General features: G+C 39.0%; 1 protein-coding gene across 5 annotated transcripts in view; it reads right to left on the bottom strand.

Annotated features, from left to right (window-relative positions):
• Positions 1-25,656, bottom strand: part of dnmt3a (DNA methyltransferase 3 alpha) — a 76,420-nt gene that overhangs the window by 11,413 nt on the left and 39,351 nt on the right. For 4 of the 5 annotated variants that reach the window (XM_011491990.3, XM_023952720.1, XM_020714528.2 and 1 more), the window contains 9 exons: positions 8,563-8,766; positions 7,804-7,962; positions 6,587-6,694; positions 6,088-6,235; positions 4,538-4,681; positions 4,410-4,454; positions 2,574-2,653; positions 1,457-1,569; positions 815-998 (listed from right to left, as the gene is read on the bottom strand). In XM_011491990.3, coding sequence (XP_011490292.1) covers positions 815-998; positions 1,457-1,569; positions 2,574-2,653; positions 4,410-4,454; positions 4,538-4,681; positions 6,088-6,235; positions 6,587-6,694; positions 7,804-7,962; positions 8,563-8,766 — 1,185 coding nt within the window. Of the gene's footprint in view, positions 1-814; positions 999-1,456; positions 1,570-2,573; positions 2,654-4,409; positions 4,455-4,537; positions 4,682-6,087; positions 6,236-6,586; positions 6,695-7,803; positions 7,963-8,562; positions 8,767-18,630; positions 18,818-25,656 lie in introns of those variants that run through there. The other variant, XM_011491994.3, reaches the window with a different exon arrangement.

Below are 25,656 nucleotides of genomic sequence, written 5' to 3'. Positions count from 1 at the left end.
TGAGATGATCAGCAGGGGGAATCCAAAACCGACATGGAGGACAATCTGATCATTTTCCTCTTGAATCTTATGATATTATTTTTATTTCTATCGAGACAATAATATACAATTATTCTAAGTATATTCTTATTTTTTTCTCTCCTTGGACTAATGCAGGACAGCAAGTCATTAAACTGGAACACAGAGAGATGGAAGAAGCGCTGAAAGCGCCGTCGTTCAGCTGCAGCCTCTGCAGTAGACGGTGAAGCTCTAGATGATGTCATGAAGCCAGACATGGAGACGAGATCACTAATGCCTTAGTAGAGCTTTTCAAAATCAAGAAACCTGATTTAGGGACAATTTAGATTCATCAATCAACCTACAAAGCATGTTTTTGGTCTGTGGGAGACTTGTACGAGGAGAACACACAAACTCCACACAGAAAGGACCAAGCCGGGATTCGAACATGGACCTTCTGGCTGCAAGGCAAGAACTCTAACCACAGTGCCATTGTGCAACCCTATTAGGAGACTCTAAGGATGAAATGTTTGTGTCTGTGAGAATGTCGTGGCCGCTCACTTTAACACTTTTTGCAGTCTTGCGCTTAATTGTGTTCTGCGTCCTGATTGGCTGTAGACTTTGTCAATCAATCGCCGTGTCAGATCTTTGCTTTCATTCTATAAAACTAAACTTATTTTTCTTTTAAGGGTTTTAACTTTGAGAGTTAAAACAAAAGAGAAAAGCGTATAAATGTGTGGTGAGGAATTTTAGCAAAAAATAAAATGTGACTACTTGGCGGATTTACAGAGAGGTTTCATTTTTATTGTTTACTTACAAATTCTTGCTCGTGGTTGTTGGCGAAGAAATGCTGCAGCCTGCAGGGCCAGTCGTCACGCCGCCGCAGCAGCCCGTAGGTGCTCCGCGGCCCGCACATGTAGCAGTTCCAGGGGTCTTCTTTGATGGCTGCCGCCGCCGAGCCGGCTCCAACCAACAGGTCCACACACTCCACGCAGAAACACCTGGGAGAAACGGGGAGTCACAGATCAATGCGCGGAGTTCGGCAAAGATCAAAGATGGTTCAAAGCAGAGGTCTCCAACTCCAGCTAATGAGCCCCTACTACACTGTAAGGCAGAATTTGAAGTTTAAAAGCCCCAATCGGACGTTTGGTTAACATAAGCTGAGCAATAGAATTCAGTCTAAAGGATTTTACGACAAAGAATTTACATTTGTCTAATACATCAAACTCCAGTTGGTAATAGTTTCCTTGACAGCATCTCCTGATTTCACAACATCAGAATCATCTTTTATGCAGCTGCCTGGGATATCTGCAGTGTCTGCTTGACCAGATCCTGAGCTCAAACGCTGAATCCACTTGGTTTCGGTCACATATTTCCCTTTTATGCTGAGCAGAGACTACAGTGGTACAACACTAAACTTGGCTCCGCCCACAAGAGGAAGGCCAGCTCCTGGTCTCACCTGCAACAGTTGTTGTTGCCGCACATGAGCACTTCCCTGCCTCCGCAGCAGATGGTGCAGTAGGACTGGTAGCCGTCGTCATCATACTGGTAAGCGCACTCCAGGAACGAGTTCTGCCCAAGAACAAGGGGATGTCAGGAGCATTTTAACACAAATTCACTCACAACTTAGTTTGCCATATAAGGCGTTTGCCATTTTGCCAGGGTGTCTGAATCTACAGTTCCCAAATCCAGTGCCCTTGAAAACCAGTGTGTATCGACGCTCACTGGATTCGCAAATATAAACCACAATGCATTGCGTTTAAATGATTTTTCCTTTGAAAAAATGCATGCAAGTTATTTTTTTTACAAATGATCCAAGAACGTTTCCTCAGAACGGCGGGTGGGGGATCAGTCCACAGACACAACGTCTCTAAATTGAATTTTAACCTAAAAGTGTTAAATAGAACTTAAACATGCAGCATATTTTTCACTTGTCTACTAGATGTCTCATAAACATTTTTTACCATTAAAATGAAAAAACAAAGCAAAAAAAACGCCTAGTCTGGTAAAATTTCATTGTCCCATCACTATTTTTTCCCATGAACTATTCTTCGTCTTTTTCATACATTCATTTCATCATGTTCTTTTTTTTTCTTTTGCGTTTTTTTCTGTTATAACTATAGATATATATAAAAAAACCGTGTTTAGTTTGTTGGAGCTCTTGCATCGAATCTTCAATATTTCTAGTTTTATGGTTCAGTTCACTCATATGCTCATATCGCATCTTTCCATGTGATGGTTAAATCTGGTCGTTTTGATCTGAGGGATTTGTTTGACGCCTTTAACCCTTGTGCTATCTTAGATGACCCCCCCCCCCCTTCCATTGACGTGTTCTCCCTACCATGACAAAGGTGGATAAAGGTGGAAAGATTTCATGTAATCCATGGACACCAGTGAAGATCACAAATCATTGAAGAAAAAAGGTTCAGAGCACTGTCTAGTGGGTCTAGATGACCCAACTCCCAATGTTAAAGTGCCTAGGATAGCACAAGGGATACAGAACTAGAGACTCCTCTGATGGGGAGTAACTCCAGGCTGCAGAGGAAAGACGACCCCCAGCTGCAAAGGTGTCTTACTTTGCAGCCCTGACACATGGCTCCCATGAAGAGAGGATGCTCCAGAGAGACGTTGAGGCTTCCGCAGGAGATGCAAATATCTGAGAAAACAGAAAACCAAAGCATGTTCAACCTCAAACACACATTATTCTGCTGTCCAGAGCTAACCTGCCATTGTTCATAGAAAGTACATTCATCAGCCATGACTCAACAGAGGAAAACTTTAAAGTATGGAAGAATTCAAAATATTTCTACTGCACGAAAAATACAAGAAAACAATCATGTATGAGTCGCACTGTTGGGAGAAATGTATTTATGAGAATACAGGAGCAAGAACAGACATTTCACATCTTGAAGACAAATGGTAACGGAATAGAAAACAATGATAGACTGAAAATCTGCTGGCTTCCTTACTGTAACACATTGAAGCTTATTTAGCTTCAGGAAACACAAGATAAATCTAGAGGATTAGCGTAGCTTATGAACAATTATTCAGATAACCATTGAGAAGATGCTAGGAAGATTCTTCATCTTCTGTGTCGCTTTGGAACAATTCCACCATAAAGACTTAGCAGCACTTCTTTTTCATGCACACACCCACAGTGTTCACTGGTGGTTGTTGCTATTTGTTAACTTTTTTTCTCACCAACGGCCAAACTTTTCAAACAAAAAAAAAAGCGACTCATTCTGAAAAACACAGTAATCAAAAAATAATCAATAAATTGGTTGACAACTAAACCAACGTTTACCTGAGGCACTAAACACAATACTGGTGGATAAACGGAGATATAATTTAAGGAAAAAAAACTATTTTTACTCTGTTTCTGTTTGTAATATAAAGATAACAATTTTTTTGTCTTTTTCTTTCTTTATGTTTATTTAAACAAGTTCTGCACAAAAAGGTTTAAGGTGGAAAATATTGGATCTTTGTTTCTGCTTTTATTTAATAAAACAGGTATAATACAAATAAATAAATGTGTTTAGCCTGAATAAAGTAAATGTCAGTCCCTTCAGGATCTTGTGGTCATTTCTATTGATTGTTGCAACAAAGAAAATCCAAAAGTGCAACTGTTTTTCTAACAGGTGGCGACTAAAAATGTTTCAACTAATAACAGTAGGAGAGGTAGAAAATTGTCCTTTTTCTTCAGTTTATTCAAGTGTGGAACCCCACAAAAGGTGTAAATAAGTGATTACATTCCTTTGTTAAAAAGGTGATTTCATTTGAAATGAGGTAAATCAGTTTTTTATGTTTCTTCAAAAGAAACCGTAAAACTTGGACATTTATATGACAGCAGTAGGTTTAACAAAAATGACAAAAAAATTTTTTTTAATAATTTTAGAATTTTTTTTTTTTTATTTCAGTTTAGTTTTTAGTTAAGGGGGATTTTTGGTCACTTAGCCTTTATTATTTTTTTGTCATAACTAATATTAAATCTTAATTTCTCTTTAAATTGCTAAAATCAAGAAATGCATTTGTCAATCAAAGACAGCTTTTACAGCCGTTTCAGTTAGAAAGATCACTCAGACTAAACACTTTTTCCTCTACCTCTTCATTAAATCATTTTAATACATAAAGCTCGTTTGATTGGTTGATTGACAGATGGCCTTTATGTTTGAACCGCTAAACTTGATTGGTGGCAAACGGGCAAAGTTGCCGTGAATGGAAAAAAACAGTTTTTCTGCGTGTCCATGTGAGGAAAGTGGTAGAATCGCTAAATTGTGAAATCCTGGAAGCACTACTATGTGACCATCATAAAATAGGTTCAATATTTAATAATGTTAGATCTACATTAGTGACCCAGCACAACAATAAAAACCGTTTTAAAAGATAACTCAATAAAAAACAAACATCTTTACCTTCTATATTCCTGGTCTTCTTTTTAATTTCTTGTATAAGTCTCTCTGAAAAAGAAACACAACAAATGTTCACAATGAGGAGAAAAATATCTAAATATCTAAAAAGGCTTGGAGAAGATTGTTTTTACCTCTGGTCCCTTCATCAATCACTTCCCTGATCTTTGCTTTCTCTGCTGAGTTCTTGCGCGGTTTCTTGGCAGGTGGAGGTGTGTAGGCTGCTTCAGGCTCCGCCCACATTTCTGGGTACACTTCCTTATATGGATTTCGTTCCTCTGTTCAGACAGAAAAGACAAACATATCATTGTTAATATTCTGTAACCACTAAAGCTTCTCTTTGAACATGGCCTGTGCCAAATGTCTGGTAAATGTCACTTTCTCTGAAAGAGAATCTGTCCTAAAATAAGATGATCAACTTTAAATGTATTTTCGCATCATTATTAAGGTTTTAAAGTTCTGCCTGACTGAGAGAAAAAACTTTTACTTTGAAGGTATGTCATATATGAAGATGACATGACAGCGTGACCATGATAATATCATCCTGTTCCAAACACATTTTGTGTTTTTTAATTATAAGGAAAACATGAAAACCTTTACTTCTGTTATGACACTCCATTGAAAACAATATTTGACTTCCAATATAAACAACTTCAAGATCCAGCTCTGTAACAACTGAACTGAACCGTGATCTGCTAGAAGTTCTACAGAAGCCTGGATGTGTCCAGAGTTTGAACTTAAATGTTGTCGTGGTGTTTCTTCGTTTTGGAGAAATAACTTTATGTCCTTTTAGACATATGTCTTTACCTTTAGTGCCTCCATTAGACAGAGTGGAGCTGCAGCCAGACTCATAAGAATAAAGGAAATGTATCTCTATAAATGTCAAAATGTTCCCTTTGACATTAATAATCAATACTTCTGGTAAGTATCAACATCAATCTGAGGTCTGAGAAAGCAAATGTTTTATTTCCTTAATGTAGCTGCAGATTGCACTAATTGAAAATGAACTGGTAATTATAATAGTCATCAAAGGTTCACTTAGTGTTTATAATTTCTTTGGTTTAAAAATGTTTTTAAACTGTTTTTGAAGCATCTACAAAGTCAGAATTAATCATATCTACCCAGTTCGGGATAAACTTTTGTGATTCTATAATATGATTACAAATGAAAACAAAAACAAACAAACAGGTAAACAAAAAATAAATTTTACGTAAAACAACGACAACAACAAAAACTCAACCCAGCAACCTGTTTGTAGTTTGTAGGCCCGACTGATTACTACAATCTGAGGCGGAAGCAGAAGCACTAACGTGTTTCCAAAACTGTAACCAACATTCTGGTAAAGTTTCGTTACAGCTGTCCAAATAACCACCTTATTTTGACAATTAGATTAAAAACAAAAGCATAAAAAGATGTGTAATTTCAAGAAACAAAACACGTGACCACTTTGACTTTAAGGGAATCTTTAACCGTCTTTTTTTTCTTCTATTTGCTACACATTCATATTTTTTATTTTTTATCTTTAGCTTTGGTACTTTTGATGCTCCATACTGTAGAACAAAGCTGTTCATACGCCTATCAGGACTCTGAAAACACATGGCGGTCTCAGAATCATCCGGTTCCCAGGCTGGCGTGCCGCTTCACGCTGCAGGAAGTGTGAGCATGTGCGATCAAAGCTGTTTACCCTCTGGAGGGTCCAGGGCCTGCGGACCAGTGGGCAGGAAGCCCGCCATGGCCCACTCTATCATCTGTCTGGTCTGAAGCTCCACCCCCTCTGCATCATCGCTGGCGTCACAGGAAGGAACAGGCCTCCCCGCTCGCACGCTGGCCACCTAAACACAGCAGGAGGCCTTTCTGTAAATTTCCTCACAGCTCATATCACCAGATAAAACATCAGAAAACTAACAGTGTAAATGTATCAGTCAGGATGAGTTGAGCTCTTAGAAAATGAAGCACCAAACATGAAAGAATTACATGTTGATAAATAGAAACATCTCTATTACAATAAATAAATAATAAATCTAAAAATAATTAACCCCTTGATGCCAGAATTTATTTCAAGCTACGAAAAAAAATGTTTTTGCTTTAAAGTAGATGCTACATTTAAGTAACAAAGTGGTTTGTCTCATGTTTGCTACAACAGGCATTAAGGGGTTAAAGTTTCTTTTTCAATAGTTTGTTACCTGTAAAGCCTCAAAAATGGCTTTTCGGTACATAGACTGTTTGTTGTAGGTTGGCTGGTGGAAAGCAGATGAGAAGGAGCTCAGAGGCATCAGTTTCTCCACGCAAACCTGCACCAAGAAGGAAATGGAAAACTGCATCAAAACCCCTATTATGAGTGGGACTGTTGGTGTGAAGCAACCCCACTGCCCCTCTTCCCCTCCCCGTTGCTGAGAGCTCTCGGTTTACATTCTTTCTCGCTATCTTACAGTACCTCACACTCCCAACCTAACCTAAGCGGTACAAAAAGTGGAGAGCAATCATGAAGCTATCCAGCCGTACAGTGTGAATCCAGATTCCAGTTCAGACGAGGAAAACAAAGACGTTCATGGCTCCATTTGTCTCCAAGTTGATGCATCTGAATGGAGCGGAGCAGGAAGCTTGCAGCGTATTTTCTACGTAACAAATACAATCTTTTTTAAACAGCACTTTGGCGTCTGCTTCTAATTCAGGACAACTTAAAGGAAGGTCAGTGTTCCTTTGTTGTAGTACGGTTTGCCTTTTGTGGTCTTGCATAGTTTTTTTATTATTAAACAGTGCATCGTCTTCTGCAACCTGATTGGCTGTTGATTTTGTCAATCAAACTCTTCCGCTTGCCAGAGTTCCATGAATCTTCCTCGTGATCAGATCTTTGCATTCATTCTATGATTTAGAACTTATTTTTCCATGAAGATTTAAACAATGAGAATTAAAAATAGTGTAAAAAAGTTCTGGTCAAAGTGCATCAAGTGTGTAGTGAAGTGTTTTACCGCCATCGATAATTCTACTTCCTAGATTTCACTTTTTGCAGGTTATTTATGGCACGTAACCCCAAGATAAATGAGAAAACACTGTACTCAGAAATGCAATTTAAGCTCCATTTTTCTTTTTTAATTTTATTTTTTGAGGAGCGAAAATCCTACAAGAACATGTTAAAAAGCAAAACACCATTTTCATGGGGATGGATCTCTAACATACTTCCAACAATTTTTGAAGCTGAGAAAGGCAGAATTGCGCCGATATGCAACATTTTTGGTTTACATCAAGTGCGTAAGCATTCTACAACTGTAAAGCTGCTGTCCTCCGCTTCAGAATCTGCTGGAATTAGGTTACAGAGTTAGCATAGTTTAAAGAATATTAACACTGGAGCTAAAGCTCTGCTGTTTAAGGGTTCAAATACTTTTGTTTTTTGTTTGCTCACCACAGAGAATTTGCCGTCACCAAACCACATGACCCAGCGGGTGCCGTCTGCAGCTCTACTCCTGCCGCTCATCCACCAGGAAACGATGCGACCGGGCCACCAGGAAAAACCCCGCAGCTTCCCGAACACCAGAGTGCCGATGCCGAAGCCCCGGCCATCCTATTAGCACACGGGAAAAAAAGAGCACCGCATTTAGTCATCCACCCTTTCAAATTCTAGACACACTTAATCTCTTTTAGGGTCACTAGCGTGCTGGAGCCTATCCCAGCCACTGTCAGGAGAAGGTGGTAAAGTTCGCCAGTTCGTTGCAGGCCATGTTTGTTAGAAATGAAGAAAAACTGTGTTATTGTTTCAACTGTTTACCCTTCTCTGGTATTTATTTCTATTGGAACAGTTGTAAAGCACTTTGGTCATTCAAGGCTGCCTTTAAAGATGTCCTATAAATAAAACTGAATCAGATTAAAGAGGTAAACAATAAAGAACACAAACTAGTGCTAAAGTTCAGACTTTCTAACTGAAATCAGAGCCTTGTGATTCTCTCCCGCTCAAAGAGACACAAACAACCACGAAAATCACCGACACATTCATCCCGGCCTGCTGTTACGTTCTCAGAGAAGAGGCTGCAGCAGGACCAAAACTGTTGCCGGGGTTTCCACCCACACTGGCAACACTCCCACCCTCCCCCTCCTGCCACGTCCTGGCTCCTCCCGTTACTTATTCCGCTTCTGACGCAGCATTTTGTGTAGAATAACTCCTCACCTGGTACTCTATTTCACTGGGCGTGGCCTGGTCTCCCCTGGCAACCGGCTCTGGCGTCACAGCTACTGTGGGAGAGGCGGGGTCGGTGTGCTGTTGGGAAGGGGGAGGGGCCGGGCTGCTGGGCTCCTCCTCTTTCTGGAAGTCAGCCTCTGATAGGTCGTCCATCATGCTTATCTCCGCCTCTCTGTAGGCGCGCCGCTCAGCCTGCAGAGAAAGGACATCCACTCATCAGGAATTCATGACGGAAATGTTCATGTTACACAATTATTGGTAACACTTTTAACACCAGAGCTGAAGCTTCAGTGACAACGCTCCTAAAATTACAGTAACTCTGATTTTTGACGCAACCAACTGATTCCCAAGCAAAGAAAAACGGCCTTGCATATCGGCAACACAATATTGACTTAAAAATGTTGCATAACGGCACAAAGCTGCTTTTCTCCACTTCAGAATCCGCTGACATTACGTTACAGACCCACTTCAATAAAACATGTTCTTGTAGCATTTTCCCTTTGATGAAGGACATTTAGAAGGAGAATAAGATTAAGAATGCATTTCTGATTATTCTTTATTCTAAATGTTGTGAAGCAGGAGCAGAGGAGAAGATGCCGTGGGAAAAAGCTTGTGGTTTTAACGTAAATCTACAATCGACAAACCACAAGCTCTCTGCTCCGCTTGCAGACGAATAGATCGTCTTTGTTTTCCTCGTCTAAGTTGGCATCTGGCTTAAAACTGTACAACTGGATAGCTCCAATATTGCCCGCCATTTTTTTGCACCGCTAATGTTAGCTTGGGTTTATGAGGGGCTGTAAAACAGCGTGTGAAAAACAAAGGGATGATTAGAAAATAAGTCAGGGTCAATCCATACCAGCAGAACTCCTGTCGCTCTGCAGAAACTATGTTCTAAAAAAAGACACAGGTTCTTTGATTTTGGCTTAAACTGCATAAACAATTAAAAGAACAGTGGAAAAGCTATGAAGATGGATCAAAGGATGATTGAAGTTGGACTACAATTGTGTAAATTGTTGAAAAGTTACGGTTGTCAAAAGAATGTAAACTAAGCTAAAGCTCTGATGTAAAAGGGTTAAATTGCCTTATTATGGCAACAAAAATCACAAACGAAAAGAAGTTCAACTAAATGTTTGAACAAATGTTCTGTAAAAACCAAAAACACATTGTATTAATGTATTGTACTTATTAATTCCATTGCAAGTGTGAAAATGTTTCAGCTTGTCTGACTAGACCGGGTTCTGGCACATTCGGAGCCTCCTCATGGTTTAGTTTTTGTTGTATACAATGCTGGATAAGCTTTGCTATCTACAGTTGCACCTCTGCTCCTTACTCCATCAGAAAAATATATTCATGCAACACAACATAAATTACTTGTTAGAGGAGTTACTCAAAAGCACCAAATTTACACTAACAATACAAACTACAGGCAAAGAGAGGCTAAAACTAAAAAAATCAATAACCTTTTTTTAGATAAACATGTTATTTTTCATTAAAAAAAGATTTTAAATTTCATGTACATATTACATTTCACTACTTATGCTTTGTGATGTTTTCCCCCGGGTTTTTCAAGATGACTAATTGCGGAGCTGAAACTTAAGACTGAATGTTGGGTTAGCAGCTGCCTGTTCCACGTTTATCTACAGGCATCTGGCTCGACTCAAAAAGCTAAACACATTGATGAAGGAGGCTGGCTCTGATTGGAAGATGGCACTGGAAACGTGCAGCAAAGAGGGCTGCTCTCTATCTGGGATAGTTTTGTCCTTAAGTTTATTGCACGTTTAGTGGAACGCTCATAAACGACGCTTTAAATGGGTTTCTCAAGCTCATTGTAAACGCTTTAGATCAGGACCTCAGGACGAACAATCCTTTAATTGTTCCTCCAAACAGGAAGTAAGAAAAGAACTGCGGCTGCAGGGAGGGAGTTTAACGGGTTCATATCGAGGAGAAGGAATGAGACAAAGAGCCAGGAAGTAAATAGAATTACAATATAAATCTGCAGAGAGCACTACAGAGGAGAAGAGCAGCTTTCTGAGAGAAAAAAAAAGATGGGAAGTCACTTTCCCTTAAGATACACCCTTACTTTTCTGATTGACAATGGCCTGCCAAAACCAGTTCTTCCTTTTTTATGCATGTACCTGCACGCACTTTAAACATCTGTGGGTTCCTGTGCTGCATGCAGAATAGGAATGAAGGTATGATGTGTTTGTATGAAGATATCCCACAATCAAATCTAAAGGATTGGTTCTTGTTCCCCACAAAAATCTAAAAATCTATCCAAACTGTCAGACACAGCGATGCTTTACATACTCATAAACTTATACTTCATTAGCTGTATGGTTGAGAACATCAAAAACTTCATTTGGACATTTTTGGAAATTGAAGCCACTATCCAGGATGAAACATCCAAGATGCATGAATACATCAAGCTCAAGGCCCCAACTGACAGTGTGCTTAATGAATGTCTCAGACAATGGAGAACAGAGGATGCAGTGCTGGAGGACAGATCCACATGGGAGGACAAACCCCTGCATGGGATGTACCACCGGACCATAACTGAAGTGGCTGATATCAAGAAGTCCTACCAATGGCTAGAAAGGGCTGGCCTACAGGACAGCACTGAAGCGCTCATCCTGGCAGCCCAGGAACAAGCCCTGAGCACCAGAGCAATAGAGGCTCAGATCTACCACACCAGACAAGACCCAAGGTGTAGGCTGTGCAAAGAGGCGCCTGAAACATCCAGCACATAACTGCAGGATGTAAGATGCTGGCAGGGAAAGCATACATGGAGCGCCACAATCAAGTGGCTGGAATAAGAATGAGAGGGCAAAGATCCTGTGGGACTTCCAGATCCAGACTGATATGATAGTAATGGAGAACCAACCAGACATTGTAGTGGTGGATAAAGAACAGAGGAAAGCCGTTGTGGTGGATGTGGCAGTACCAAGCGATGGGAACATCAGGAAGAAGGAAGATGAGAAACTGGAGAAATACCAGGGACTCAGAGAAGAACTGGAGAAAGCCTGGAAAGTGAAGGTGACAGTGGTGCCTGTGGTAATTGGAGCACTCGGGGCAGTAACCCCCAAGCTGGAGGAGTGGCTACAACAGATACCTGGAAAGACCTCAGACCTCTCAGTCCAGAAAAGCGCAGTGCTAGGAACAGCTAAGATACTGCAGGACCCTCAAGCTCCCAGGCCTCTGGTAGAGGACCTGAGCTTGGAGGAGAGGGGCATTTATATATACAGCACAAAAAGATTTAGGACATGTTCTGTTTTGGTGTTTTGAGACAACTAAAAAAACAAACAAAAAATACAATCTACGGTTGAGATTTCAAAGTCCAGTTACTCCTTAAAAAGACAGATTTGGTTAAACAAGAGAGGGAAAAATGCAAATATTAGTGCATACAGAACATTATAGAAATGCCAAACAGACCTTGCAGGAGTTGTGTCCCATAAGGAAGGCATCTGATCTGTCAAACCTTCCAGCAAACTCATAAATCAAGATTTTCATGCAAAAAACATGTTTTCCAGATGAAACGAGGAACAGGATCATACTAAACCCCGGTTCTACGCTTCAAACCAAAGCTTGGTTTCACTTAAAATTTCCTTTTTAACTTCTTTAAGCAATCCTGACATATGGAGATTCCCTTACAGTGCATGTGCGTGTGCACGTGGGGAGAATGCATTGTCTATGATCCGTTTAACAGGATGATTAGGATTTTATGAGGCCGTAGGTCAACAGGAGCGAGAAAGGGTGACCTCCTCACCTCGGGTGGAACTGAGGAAAGCCCTGTCTAACCCCAAACTCTCCCTTTTACGCTTCCTTCCAGTGAATTTATGCTGCAGGCCCTCCCTGCCCCCAACTTTGCTTTCTTAGGAGAGGCGTGCAGCAGAGGGGGTGGGGGTGTTCTCGCAACGCCTGCTTTCACAAATTCTCACTTATTTTACCACTTCATCATGCCCAGATGGAGTCAAGTTCTTTCCATTTACAAAACCACTCTTCCGGTTTGGAAATGCTCCGATTAAGTCATGGGATCTGGGCCAGCACAGATTTAGCCTAGAACCCAATGAGGTCATGAAATTTTGAAACCTCCTCTCCCATTTTTTGGTGTGAGTTTGAATCTATTAAATATAAAGTAACCAAGACATTTATATAATCAAAGAGTGACCAAAAATGTTTACATTTGGTGAATTTTGTATGTATTTTCCGTGACTTGTGAGTGAAAAACGTTATTCTGCATTAAGTAAACTTTAGGTTCAGATCCCAGTGGCAGCCATCTTCACACATGAGCAGATGAATCCAAACTAAGTACAGTGTTCCTTAGTTTATTACTAGAATAACATTCCATCTCTTATCGCAGGTTATTTAATCTGCAATAGGTAAAATCCGCAAAGTAGGATTACAGAGGTTGTACTAAACACTTTCGTAAACATTTCGTAAACAACAGACGTAAACATTTTTACTCTTTTCGCTCTTGTTTAAAATTCAAACCTTCATAGAAAAATAAGCCCGGTATTATAGAATGAATACAAATCTTTGCTTGCAATAGAAGATTTATGTAAATTTAGCAAACTGAACGCACTCTGTACAAGAGACATGGCACAGGCACACGAAACCGTAAACTGTAGTTCTGGCCTTCTTCCTCTCTACTCTCAAGATTGTTAACCCCCCACTAGGTTAGATCTTGCATGGAGCTCTAGATGGAGGGAGATTGTCAGTCATCTTATGATTACTCCAACAGTTGGTCTCTTCTCACCAAGCGGCGTGCTAAGTGTAGATTGGTTAATTCCAGTTTTATTCATGGGAAAAATCTTTTCCTTGGTGTCTTTGGTTCTGTTTTTGGTCTTAGACAAGGGGTGCAACAGATCACGGCTGAACCGTGATGCATACAGATCTGTAGCCACTGTTCATTGCACACGTGTGTTTTGAGTCACGTGTATTGCACGCAAAATTGCACTGAAAAAAATCAGCAAAACAGCGAGACCGCGAAGGATGGACTGCAATCTTTCAGGAGCCGGACCTCTGTCTCCCACTACATCTCCCAGCAACCCTTGCATGCAGTTTCTGGATGCTGCTCACCTGACTCTCATTTGCCACTCAACCACATGAGACTTGAGCACTGCACTTAGCCTCGCTCAATGCGAAGTATTGTTTGTGCCACATTACTGAGCACTTCATCTGGACCGGATCTTCGGATTTCCTGACCCTGTTTTGTCTCTGACTCCGTTTGCCTGCCGCCTGCCCCGACTCTGGTCTGTATCCTGACTGCTCTAGTTTCTTCTCTGATGCTCCCATGCTCATTGTTGACCTCTACCTGCCAGAGCCTGATTCAGCTGTGTGGAGTTTTAGCTGTGCTAATAAACCTGCTGCAATTGGATCCAGGCATCTGCCCATTTTGTGACAGATATAGCAAGGGAGCACTGTACTTCTGAAAAATGAATTAACACTGATCTCTGTGATCATTTCTGACATTCTGAGTACATATTTATGCCAATCTGCAAATGTAGAGAACATCAAACAGTGGATGTAGATGTGTTTTGAAGTTCATGTGAACAAAAAGAAATTCGTTTTTGTAGCTTGGTGTTTAATAGTTAGCAGGGATAAAACAAATGATAGAAACAAAAAAAAAAGAGCAAACTAAAATACGCTTTTACTTAATTATGATATTTTAAGTAAGTTCAAAAAGGCCAAGAAGTGTATTCAAATGCTTTATAAACGTCAACCTCTGCAAAGCCAATGAGTTCATATCATCTTGAGATTTTTATAATATTGACCAAGAGGCTAATTAACACTTTCAATGATTTTTATCATTTCTCATAAACTTCCTTTAGCAACCACTACTCCACCCACAGCCATTAAATAAAGCCCGAGTTTATGCACTGTGGGGTATTTTAGAGCCATTGAACTGAGCCATCTCCTGACAGTGATCTGAAAGTTTACAATGAAGTTTCTAGTTTATTTGTGAATTTCAAATTTATTTTGTATCAATTGTGAGTCATGAAATGTCAGATATTCTGAAAGTTTGATCAGAGTTTCAATTATTTTAAGGACTTGTGTCAATAAGCAAACCTAATAGAGAACTGTCTGACTCCAACTTAACATAAAGCTCAAGGTGGAACAAGTCAAGTGATTTTTAAATGACTTTTACACCATGAATGGGTGAATACTCGATTCTGATTGGCTAATGGGTGTGCATTAAAAAAGTGATAATGCACAGTAATAATGAACACCTAAAAAGAAGTTCCGGTCACATAGCTTAAATGTTCTATATCACTGCTTCTTTAAAACAATCTTTAGCTTCATCATCTGGACAAAAAAAAGCGGTCAGAGGTTAACTTTCTCTCTGAACTGATGCTTTGTTTAACCCACCGTTACGATCAGCATAGATATCGCTTTCCCTTGCTGCTCTACTTAAGGCCGGTATCGGCCAAGCGGCATGTTGTCATGTTACAGAGACAAGGCGCCGCACCACGCTCTGAAAAAAGGCCAACGTCATGACAAATTGTCTGCTTTTTCTAAAAAAAGCGATCCAAACAGAAAAAATATGACTAAAGTACTAATGACTGAATGAATATTTACTTCTTTTGGAAGTGACCATGGTATAAGCGAAATAATAGCCTTCGAGGTGTGCATTATCAAAAATTGATGCACTTCGCGTCGGACGATTCAGGCTTCTACGGCGAACATCACTTTCTAAAAATGCAGATTTCATCAACAATTATCCTTTACTTAACCCATTTTAGTTCAAAGAACTTCAGGTCTATGTGAGGAGTGAAGACACTGACCTCCTTTGAAAAAAGTTCCTTGTAAGTCAAAGTGTGTTCCAGCTCTGATAAGTTCTTACTAGGAGTGTTGGAAAAGATTGTTTCGGCAATACATCGCGATAGTTTATTTGGCGATGTTTGTATCGATTCAAAATACTGTCAGAATGATATTTATTTAATTATTTCTGAGCGTCCTTCAGCGTCTGACTGTTTTTTTCCACTTAAACCTCTGATCACTAGTTGGCAGCAGAGCACACGGCGCCTCTTTGAGCAGCTCTACACCGCACAAAACAACTAGAAGATCTCAGTGAAGCAGCTTTTTTCGTTGTTATGAGACATGCACTACTTAATTTTTAGTTAGAATGGGTACCGAACCGAAACTCTAAGCCATGTTGCTGCCAGTATCATAGAAAAACGCGGATTGCTGTGCTTTGTAGTGGGCACAGATAATAACAGATGAAGCACTGCAGCTGCACAGCGGCTAATGCACGGAGCACCAGGCAAATGCTGTCGGCAATGCGGGCCAAAGAACCTCTTAGCAATAGATTCTAGAGACCTGATGGATCAGAGTGATGTGTACAACGCTCTGAAAAAAGGCCAACTTCATGACTGTTGAAATCCGTGTTTACTTCCGCGTGTGAGAAAACGGAGCTGCAGCTACAGTGCAGACTGTGATGTAAACAAAGCATCTTTGCTACATTAAATCACTCTCCTTCATCCTGTCATGCCGCTGCCTCATTATCACACTTTATTGTTTCTTGAAAGAATTTCTGTCTTTTTTCCCCCTTTATTTTTGAAGCACCGTTTAGGCTCCTGAACCGTTTAAAAGTACCAGAAAAGCTACATTTAGCTTATTTATTTCCTCAATCATACTTTTAGGAACTTATTGGTTAAGGCATTTTCATTCCATTTTTTTTTTCTTACACTAAAAATATTTTGTTGTGGAAATCAGACAATGTGACTGTTCCCTTTATATATTTTAAGTTACCAAAATAAAAGCACTATGAATTTGCCTGGGTAAAAGCAACCTATATTTGAGATACAGTTGCCGTGCTTCACATTGTGATCATTAAATAAACTGAATTTGACAATTTTATTACATTGAAAGACTATTGAAATTCAGGTAGAGTTTTTCATGTCATGCTTTGAAAAAAAAAAGAAAAAAATGTCTTCCGGTACAATATCAGGATTTGTATCATATGGTGGGGGTATGTATCGTATTGCCAGACTCTTGTCAATACACACCCCTAGTTCTTACACACTCAAGGGTTTCATTTTTACTCCCTAGGTAGAAATACTAAAAAAGAAAAAGTCCGGTATTCTATAGATTAAGGTCTAATTTTTTGTAAATAAACACCTGATGCTGCATTTGCACAAAAGCTGGCGCCTGAGATGGCAAGCTGGAGTCCAGATTTGAGTCGTTTCATTGGACAACACAGATTTGTGTTGCTAAGAAGAATTGCTCCAAGTCCCCCTGTGATGGATGAAGCTGTTGCTTGGCAACATTAGCTGGCTGAAGACTCCATCAGGGAGTTATTTCCTGCTTTCGGGGATGGAGTTGAGTCACAGGTGACAGGAGAGTCTGTTCTTGTGTGCTTGCTTTTGTGTGAGGCCGCAACATTAAATGAAACAGGAGTATTTAAAAAATGTGAATGTATTTGTTGGTTTTAAATCTATTTTTTTCCTATTATATACAAATCAAAAATCTTCCAATGGAGTAGAGGGTAATAAAGCTGTCAGCTAGAATTAGATTTTTCTTCTATTATTAAAGACATTTCTAAATTTAAAAAATAAAATAAACTAAGTACATTGTGTTGATTTTTTGTTGCTGTTTTGTATTTTTGTTGTCCTTGTTGAATCTTTATAAGGAAGTACACCCTCTACCAATCTCCATTTTAAAAAATGTTTAGCGTTCTGTCAAAAATACTCTTTTGACTGACTATAGTTATCAGAGAGTGTATACATTTCGTTTTTATACATTTGTCTACGTTTGAAATAAATGAACTAAACTAATTGTGTGTGTTTCATAATTTTGGGTGTTTTAATTGTGTGCATTTTATAATTTTGTGTTTAAATTGTTTGTGTTTTCTAACTTTTTAGAAGTTCAATTTTTTTTGTTGCTTTTTTAGAAAAATGTTTTAATTCTGTTAACGATTCAAAGCATCTTTTAACGTTTTGTCAAAAACCCGAGGATGTAAGTAGATGCTAAGTGTTGAAATTGGATCAAATACAAAGAAGAATGGGCAGAAAGAGGGAAAGCAGTCGTGAGGCTGTGAGTTACAACTTTGAACTTTGCCAAACCCTGTGTCCCGGTCAGTGTTTTCTCTCTGAGAGCCGCCCCTTGACCTCTGAAACCTCAACCTGTGACCCAACCAGTTAGCCATCTCCTAAACCCCACTCCTGCAGGAGCATGACTGACCCTGACCTGGAGATGAACCCAGCATTGTTTAGCAAAACGCGCACTGCCACATCAAAAGGCTATTGCAGCCATGGCACCTCTGATAAAGCACCAAGAGCTTCCCAGGGAGCTCTCATGAGGTCTCACAAGGCAAAGAAACAACTGAGAAGTTGAGTAAAGAGAAAACTCACTGATTTTTTCTTTTAGTCATGTTTGTACAGGCACAAAAACAGTGATAGTAAACAGTTTGCTAACCTGGAAACCCGATCTCAGCCTAAAGTTTTTCCAAACACATAAGTGAAGAGATGTGTTCAAAATAGTTTCTTTATAATCTGTTACAACCCTGAATCTGTTCAAATCAAAGTATGTCAAGCCAATTGTGTACAACTTGCAAATGTTTCTAAATATTAAATGATGTCACAACTAGACATTTGGAATTGGGTCATAAACGTCTGTTTAAGTCATGAAAATCTAGCATCAACTTTGCAGTCATTCTGGTGAACTCCTTCAATTGATCTCTGACTCTATGAAACTCTCATAAACTGCCATGAAAAAAAAAAAAACTACAGAGTTTTGGCCAAAATGAAGCAGCAAAAAACTCTGAAAAGAAGTAGACTTTAGTTTGGCTGAGACGATTAATCATGAAAACTTCACCTGATGTGACACGTTCTTCCTTTACAGCCTGTGGCAACACAGCAAGCAGAGTTTTTTTTTAATGTTTTCTAAATTCCATAAAGAAAAATAAAAGAATGTTTGTGAAATGTTAAAAGAAACTAGAGAAAGCTGACGGAGGATACGTTTTTGACAAACTTATTTTATGCCCCATCAGATAAACACAGAAACTGAGCTTTTCCCACTTTAGACATACAAAGGAAGAAAACATTTTGAATGACTTACAGGTCGGCTCACATAGCAGCTTTGCAAATGCAACTCTTCCTCCCTGGGTCTCTTCCTCTCTGTCATTTTCTCTGTCTAACCTCCTCTTCTTCCTCCTACTTGTGTGTCTGTGTCTCCTCAGCTGTGCTCAAACCTAAGGCTTTCCTGCTCTCTCTGCTGATTGGCCAGCACTGAAGTGTGTGATTTGCTGACTCCCTCACCTAGCAGATGTTTACGTGAACAACACACACACATGCATTAGAAAGGGCTGGGCGTGGAGCTGTGTTTGGAAGCCCCAAGGCTCCACACACAAACCGAACTTAGTGTTTGTGTGTGTGTGTGTGTGTGTGTGTGCGCGCACACTCAGAAGTCAAAGGTTAGGTAAGCCGCAAAATTGATGAGGCAGTTGAATGTGTAGGGGGTGAGACTTGAAGTGCACGCACACATGCAAGTGATCAATGTGACATGCAGTAACACAGCAACAGATTAGAGTTACGAGAAAGTTGAGCTGACTTCATGTTTGGAGTCAAAGGGACAGCGTTTTATTGTCTTTAGTAAACAGTCTCATTTCACGCTGCAATAGCTCATCTTTGCAGCCACTAGATGGCAGTATTAAGGAAAAACCACCATTTTTCTAGAAGAATGTCCCGATAACCCTTGTGCTATGACCCTATCCTTACATTGACGTGTTCTCCCTACCATGACAAAGGTGGAAAGATTTCATGTAATCCATGGACACCAGTGAAGATCACAAATCATTGAAGAAAGAAGGTTCAGAGCACTGTCTAGTGTGGGTCTAGATAATAATAATAATAATAATAATTGATACTTTATTTATCCCACAATGGGGAAATTCTTCTTCGCATTTTGACCCATCCCCTGGGGGGAGCAGTGAGCTGCAGACTGGCCACGCTTGGGGGAAAATATGACCCAACTCCCAATATTAAAGTGCCTAGGATAGCGCAAGGGATAAAGCTGTCATGCTTTATACACAAACACAAATGTTGCTGATTAATCTAGACTAATATGCACCTTTTCAACCTGTAAATAAAATTGCAATAAAAACTCTTAAAATATGGCGCAAAAAAAACTTAAATCTTTTCATTATTAAGGAAAAATATCTAAAAATCTGACGAATCAGAAAACTAGGGGGGGTGATTTACAAGTTATTTTGTTGTTAGTGGTTGCCATTTTTGGGTCCACCCATTTTAGGAACCTATAGTTATTTTAAACCAGTGATTGTGTTTATGGATGGAAATTAATTTGAGAAGAATAATCACATGCACACACATACAGGGGTTTTGGGTCATAGAGAGGAGCGGCTACATCCTAAACCTTGAACATTGGTGAAGTCGCCAGCAATCGATCAATTGTACGAATAGATGGAAAGAAAAAAATACTTTATCAATACCCCAAAGGGCAAATCAGTTTATGCAGTTCTCCAGCAAAGAACAAGACAAAGGACATGACAGTAGCAGGATAATAGAAGACATGAGAGTAACAACAGTGTGCAAAATAAATGAACAACACCTGTATCAGCTGATTCTGTCATGGAGAAAAGACACTATTCAGCGATAACCCTGTCACTCACAGTATGTCCATAGAAAAAAACGGACAAGAACATTTTCGCTCTACAGGCTCACCAAGTGGTCTAAGACCTTGATATTTCTTCTATCACCTGTATGCGCCCCGTACAAGTTTAATCATTTTTCACCCACAGACATCCCGTATCCACCTGTAAGGGCAGTTGTAACTATTATAGCTTTATCGTAACTAAGGCTTTATTGCTTCGTATAGAGTTGATTTGAAACCTGTTGTTAAAGCTCCACCACATCTTAAGCAGGTATGATACTATTTATTATTTTTATTTATTTGTTTCTTATTGTAATCAGCGGTATAATAATAAACTATATTTCAAGCTTAGCATTACAGATGAACTCTTCTAGACGTCTGCATATTATGAACAGGCTTGTTGCCGTAGCAGAATATAACACAAATACAGTTTGGTGAAGCTAGCAAGATATTTACATATTCAGACTTCTGAGCTCAGTAACTCTTTTAATAATCCTTTTAAACTAACAGCAAGTGTCTCAATTGGTTTGTCTCAATGCAAACAACAACCAACAAAGGTATTTAAAAAAAAAAAAAAGATTGGGGTTGTGTTTCTTTTTAATGAAAATGCCTCTCCCTGTTTTGCAGACAGACGGCAGTGAGGAGCTTCTAAGGGACTGTCAATAAAATGCAAGCTTCGGATAAAAAGGGATTACAAAATAAGAAATTATCTCAAAAACAACCAAAGCTAATAAATGAAAGCTAATAAATGGTTACACTCATATGATCTGGTCCTGAAAACTTCATCGCAGTCATGCCACAACAATGAATTTTTAAAGAAAGTCGTTATTATTTTTTAAGAGTTTTTAATGAAGGTATGAATGAAATTTGATCAAATAGTTCCATAGTTATGAAGATGCTAAAGCTACAATCACCAAACATGTTTAATTATCACCGGTTTTCACTAGTTAATAGTTAACATGTTTTTCTGGTTGATAGTTGCACTGTTTTAGTTTGATTGTTCGAGCTACTTCATAGGAAGTGCTCTGTTAAGGTGTTAAATCATGGGTCGGGAACCTTTTTGGCCGAGAGAGCCATAAACACCACAAATTATTAAATGTAATTCCATGAGAGCCATTCAATATTGTAGCGTCCCTTTCCCACACTGAGGCACGGAGACTTAACCTCTTTTAAGGTTCTTTATTCTGATCCCCTCCCCTTCTCCTACATCCCCTCCCTGCAGCTGCGCGCTCCCGTCTTTGGGAAACAGCAGGTTTCCGGCTGGTATAAACTCTGTGATACAACGGATAATAGTAAACCGATAGTGGCGCAGATTTTTTTCTCCAAGCACGGCTACTACTGCGCGCCCCCCAGGCATTGCGCTCGAGAAGGACTGGTCTAATGAAAAAAATATGTATATAATTAAAGATTTGTGTGAGAGCCAGATTTGGCCATCAAAAGACCGAGCCATGGATTCCCAACCCCTGTGTTAAATGATAAAAGACGGTTATTAAAGGGACAACCTGGATCTGTTTTTTTGAGTTTGTTCACTTTTTAAATGTGTTACAAAAGTATCAGTTCGGGACTCATTATTAGCAGATACTCAAAATCAAATGACTCTGAATAGAATTGGGGACAGAAAAACCCGACCGGAACATCCCAGAATGCTATTACTTCACAACTAAAGCAAAAATGTATTCAACTTTCTGCTTTGAAAAAAAAAAAAATTCAACCAATTATTTTAAAAATTATGAACATTTATATAAACTGTTAATCCAATAAACTTAAACTACCACAATATAACTTAGTTAAAACAAACTGGAACTTTTTTTTTATGTTCAAACTTTGTAAACTACTTTGAATGCATTTGGAAAACGAAGAGAAGAGGCATGCTGTCCTCAACCACATGTAAACTAAATTACCACTAGGATCCACCTGGACCTGGTGTAATCATTTTCTAGGGGCTCTGTAATGCAAATGATGAATTAAAACTGTTTTATCATCAGCTGAAGACATAACAAAGCCAAAGTTTGAACAGGAATTTAATACATTTCCACTTTACTTTGGAGAGAATCTGCTCCCACTCTCACTTTTTAGACCAAAATACACACGTGAAATGTATGTAATTATAATTTCTTTTAATATGAAACAAAAGCAACTTTGCAGAGTTTTTTTCCAACTTCATTACGCAGGTCAGGAGAAAAGGAATTGATGAGGGTTTTAACACCTAAATGACTGACCATGTGATTTCAGGCAAGTAGAGACCTGCAACTGCTAAACCTTTATTAGACGCCTCAACCCTTTCTTTTGCTCTTTAAATGTACATTTTATTTTTCTCTGCTTTCTTTTTCAGAGTGCATTTATTTTGTTTTAATCTGTAACATCTTAATTCTTTGCATTCTCACCCCCTCTTGCTGAATTTCCAGTCTAGGACTTGTGACTTTACTTAGGTTGACCAGTTCTGACTTTCAAAAAAGGACCTGTCGCATCTTTGACAAAAGAATACAAATCATAGGCCAGAACCGAATCAAATCAGAACACAAAACTACAGAAACTTATAAAATTGATTCCAAAACATCTTGAAAAGTAAAAAGATTAAACATGACCCTGTCCTTACTATTCAGACCCCTGAAGTAGACGTCACATTAAAAATGAGTTCAAGTTTAATTGTTCTCAGTTAAGTTCTCCATGGTTTCTTAAATACATTAAATACTGAAAGCCTTTCCGTTTTCATTCTGTGTTTAAAACCTTCAGACCGTTTCTTTCTCATCACATGAAAGGCGGTCATTACCTCACACTTCAGAAGAGGCGAGAAGAGAGCCAGAGAGTGAGAACATAATCTGACAGGAAACCTCTACCTGCTCTACCTTTCCGCTTCTCCCGCCATCTGCCACATGTTTCGACAACTTCTCAGAGTCGAGACCGCTGGTTTCAGTTTGACCAGCTAAACTTAAAAGAGTTTTTGTTTGGAGGGGAACTTGGTCTTTGAGTAGATCTGCTTTGACTTGAACTTCTCAAACTTGTTTGAAGCTCTGATCTCCATCAAACATGAGAGTACAGCAGCCTGAACTCTTCGTCTCTTCCGCCTCTCCCACACTTTTCTCACCACTTCACTCTTCTCTGACGAACTTATCTCCCTTTAGTCCTGACCATCCTGTCTGTTAATTATTTAACTCTGAAGTTGTCTTAAAGACACACATCATTGTGTATTTACCAACTTATCCTTTGTAGGTTTTACTTAAAATTCTGTGCCCTAAGAAAGACAACATCATATGGCACGACCATTACAAGTTTACACTATAAGGTAACTATTTGGATGCACCTCAACTAGGGCTGCAAAATATGAGGAAGACAGTGAAAAGTGATCCATATTGTGATGATGATAGACCATGTAATATATGAACAAATAGCAAAACAGCTAACACATTTTTTCCATTTCACTGCAACAGTTGTAAGTAAAAGTCAACTTAAATTATACTTCACGTGACCCATGTCTACATAGGAGGAGGTCATTCAACACAACAAGCTCCATTAGATCAACGGTCAACAATGTGAAAGGGGTCCGTCCAATTCGTCAAAGGCATAAAGGATATACTTGATTCAAAAAAGTCCAATTCCGATCATCTTTTGATATGTTTGTTCCCTGTTCCATGTGGTGTTTTAATTGTGATCATGCCATCTTTAGACAAAATAAAAAAACCTGTGTTGGTTTCTAGAACGGTGCTTTTCAACCTTTTTTGAGCCAAGGTACATTTTTTCCTTGACAAAAATCCTGCGGCACACCAGCATCCAAAAAAAAAAAAAAAAAAGGTGACTCCATATCTATATTGATGTACAGTCCCTCCAAGATCTCACGTGCATTTTTTGTAATAATGGAGGCATAAAAAAGCAGGATGTTGCAGCTGTTTTTCCTATATGTTGTAATAAAAGTTTTCAATCCTCATTTTTGAATAAATTAGTTGAAAATTTGTCCAGGTAGTAGTTTTTCCTTTCAGTTTATTAACAAGCAATTTTTTTTTGTAATCTCACAAAAACTAAATGAGAACTAGAATGTGTTGTTTCTAAACAGTAATATTTTAAACTTATTTTATATGATCACAACACACTTGATAAATTTCACACAAAAAAAGACCCAAATTTTATGCATGTTTGAGTTTAATTGTAACTACACAAAAAGTGAACACGGTAAAGTTTTATTAGTTTTTCTTTTGTCTTAATCACAAATGAAACTTTACCAAAAATGTTTTATTTCTTTTTGGGTGAATAAATTGTTTCAATCTGTTTGTGTCTTAGCCTTAATCCTGTTTCTTTTATCTTGTTATTACTTATATTTAAGCTCAACTCAACTTTTCAAAAGTGAAACTGAATTTGTACTTGATTACACATATTACTAGAAAACTGTTTCAGTTAGAAACATGACTCGAGCCAAACACAAGGATGTCTGGCTTTTAATGATAAACACAAATCATGTAGGAGAACCAAACGTTTTACCTCTGATCTCATCAAGAAGATTTGAAAACTGTTAAAACAAACTAATGTGTGCATTCATTGTGCTTCATGACAGTTAACAGAGCAGCGTCATTGCAGAGACGCTGTCACTTTAACCCGATGCATCATGGGAGATGTAGTGCAAAAACTGACGCAGTTGCCAGACAGACTCGCTTCTCTGAGCTTCATTAATTTGTTCACTTTTTCCACGGTCTGACACTGGATTCTGCAGGGAGCTACACCGCTAAAGACGAGCTTAAGCTGTTATTCTTGTTGGAAATGAAAGACCTGATGAGCTGAGATGGAACAAGGAAGTGAAGACTTTAACCACTTCTGATTGGTCAGACTGATGATGTATGTTTACGCCTCCAAAAATGATATGTGGAGACAGTTAAAGGAGCGGGACTTTTTCAAAAACTTTTTTCAAAAGATAAACACAAAGAAAAAAGTATTTTATGGTTTTTCATATTCCTAACTACTTAGTGTTTTATTAGGGCCTGTTTGGATGAACACAGAGCTGATATCCTGGAGATGGTAAATCTTTATAGATCAGTGAAAATTATTTTCCCAAGGTACACCTGAGTTTCTCTCATGGACGCCGGTTGAAAAACACTGTTCTAGTACATAGCTACTGCAGAGGAGCAAGAGTTCATCAGAAATTTGGCCCTGAGCTGTAGGTGGGACTGTTGGCGATGAGTAAGCCTGCCCTCATTTCTCATCATCCCTTTGTTTACATTCCTTCTTACAACCCCAACCTAACATTAGCGGTGCTACAAGAATGGTGAGGAATATTGGAGCTATCTAGCTGCACAGTTTTGATCCAGATATCAGTGAAGAAGTTTGTGGATCTTTTATCTACAAGTGGATGCGTCAGAATGGAGCAAAGCAGGGAGCATGTGGCCCCCCCACTGTAGCACCTATGTCACTGCTAAAGGCCTTTTTAATACAAACTTTTTCATCTGCTTCTGATTCACAAAGATATCAATAAAGAAATACATAAAATTTAAA

The sequence above is a fragment of the Oryzias latipes genome, chromosome 24, assembly GCF_002234675.1.
Source record: "Oryzias latipes chromosome 24, ASM223467v1".
Classification (NCBI taxonomy): domain Eukaryota; kingdom Metazoa; phylum Chordata; class Actinopteri; order Beloniformes; family Adrianichthyidae; genus Oryzias; species Oryzias latipes.
This window is presented reverse-complemented; position numbering and strand designations above follow the sequence as displayed.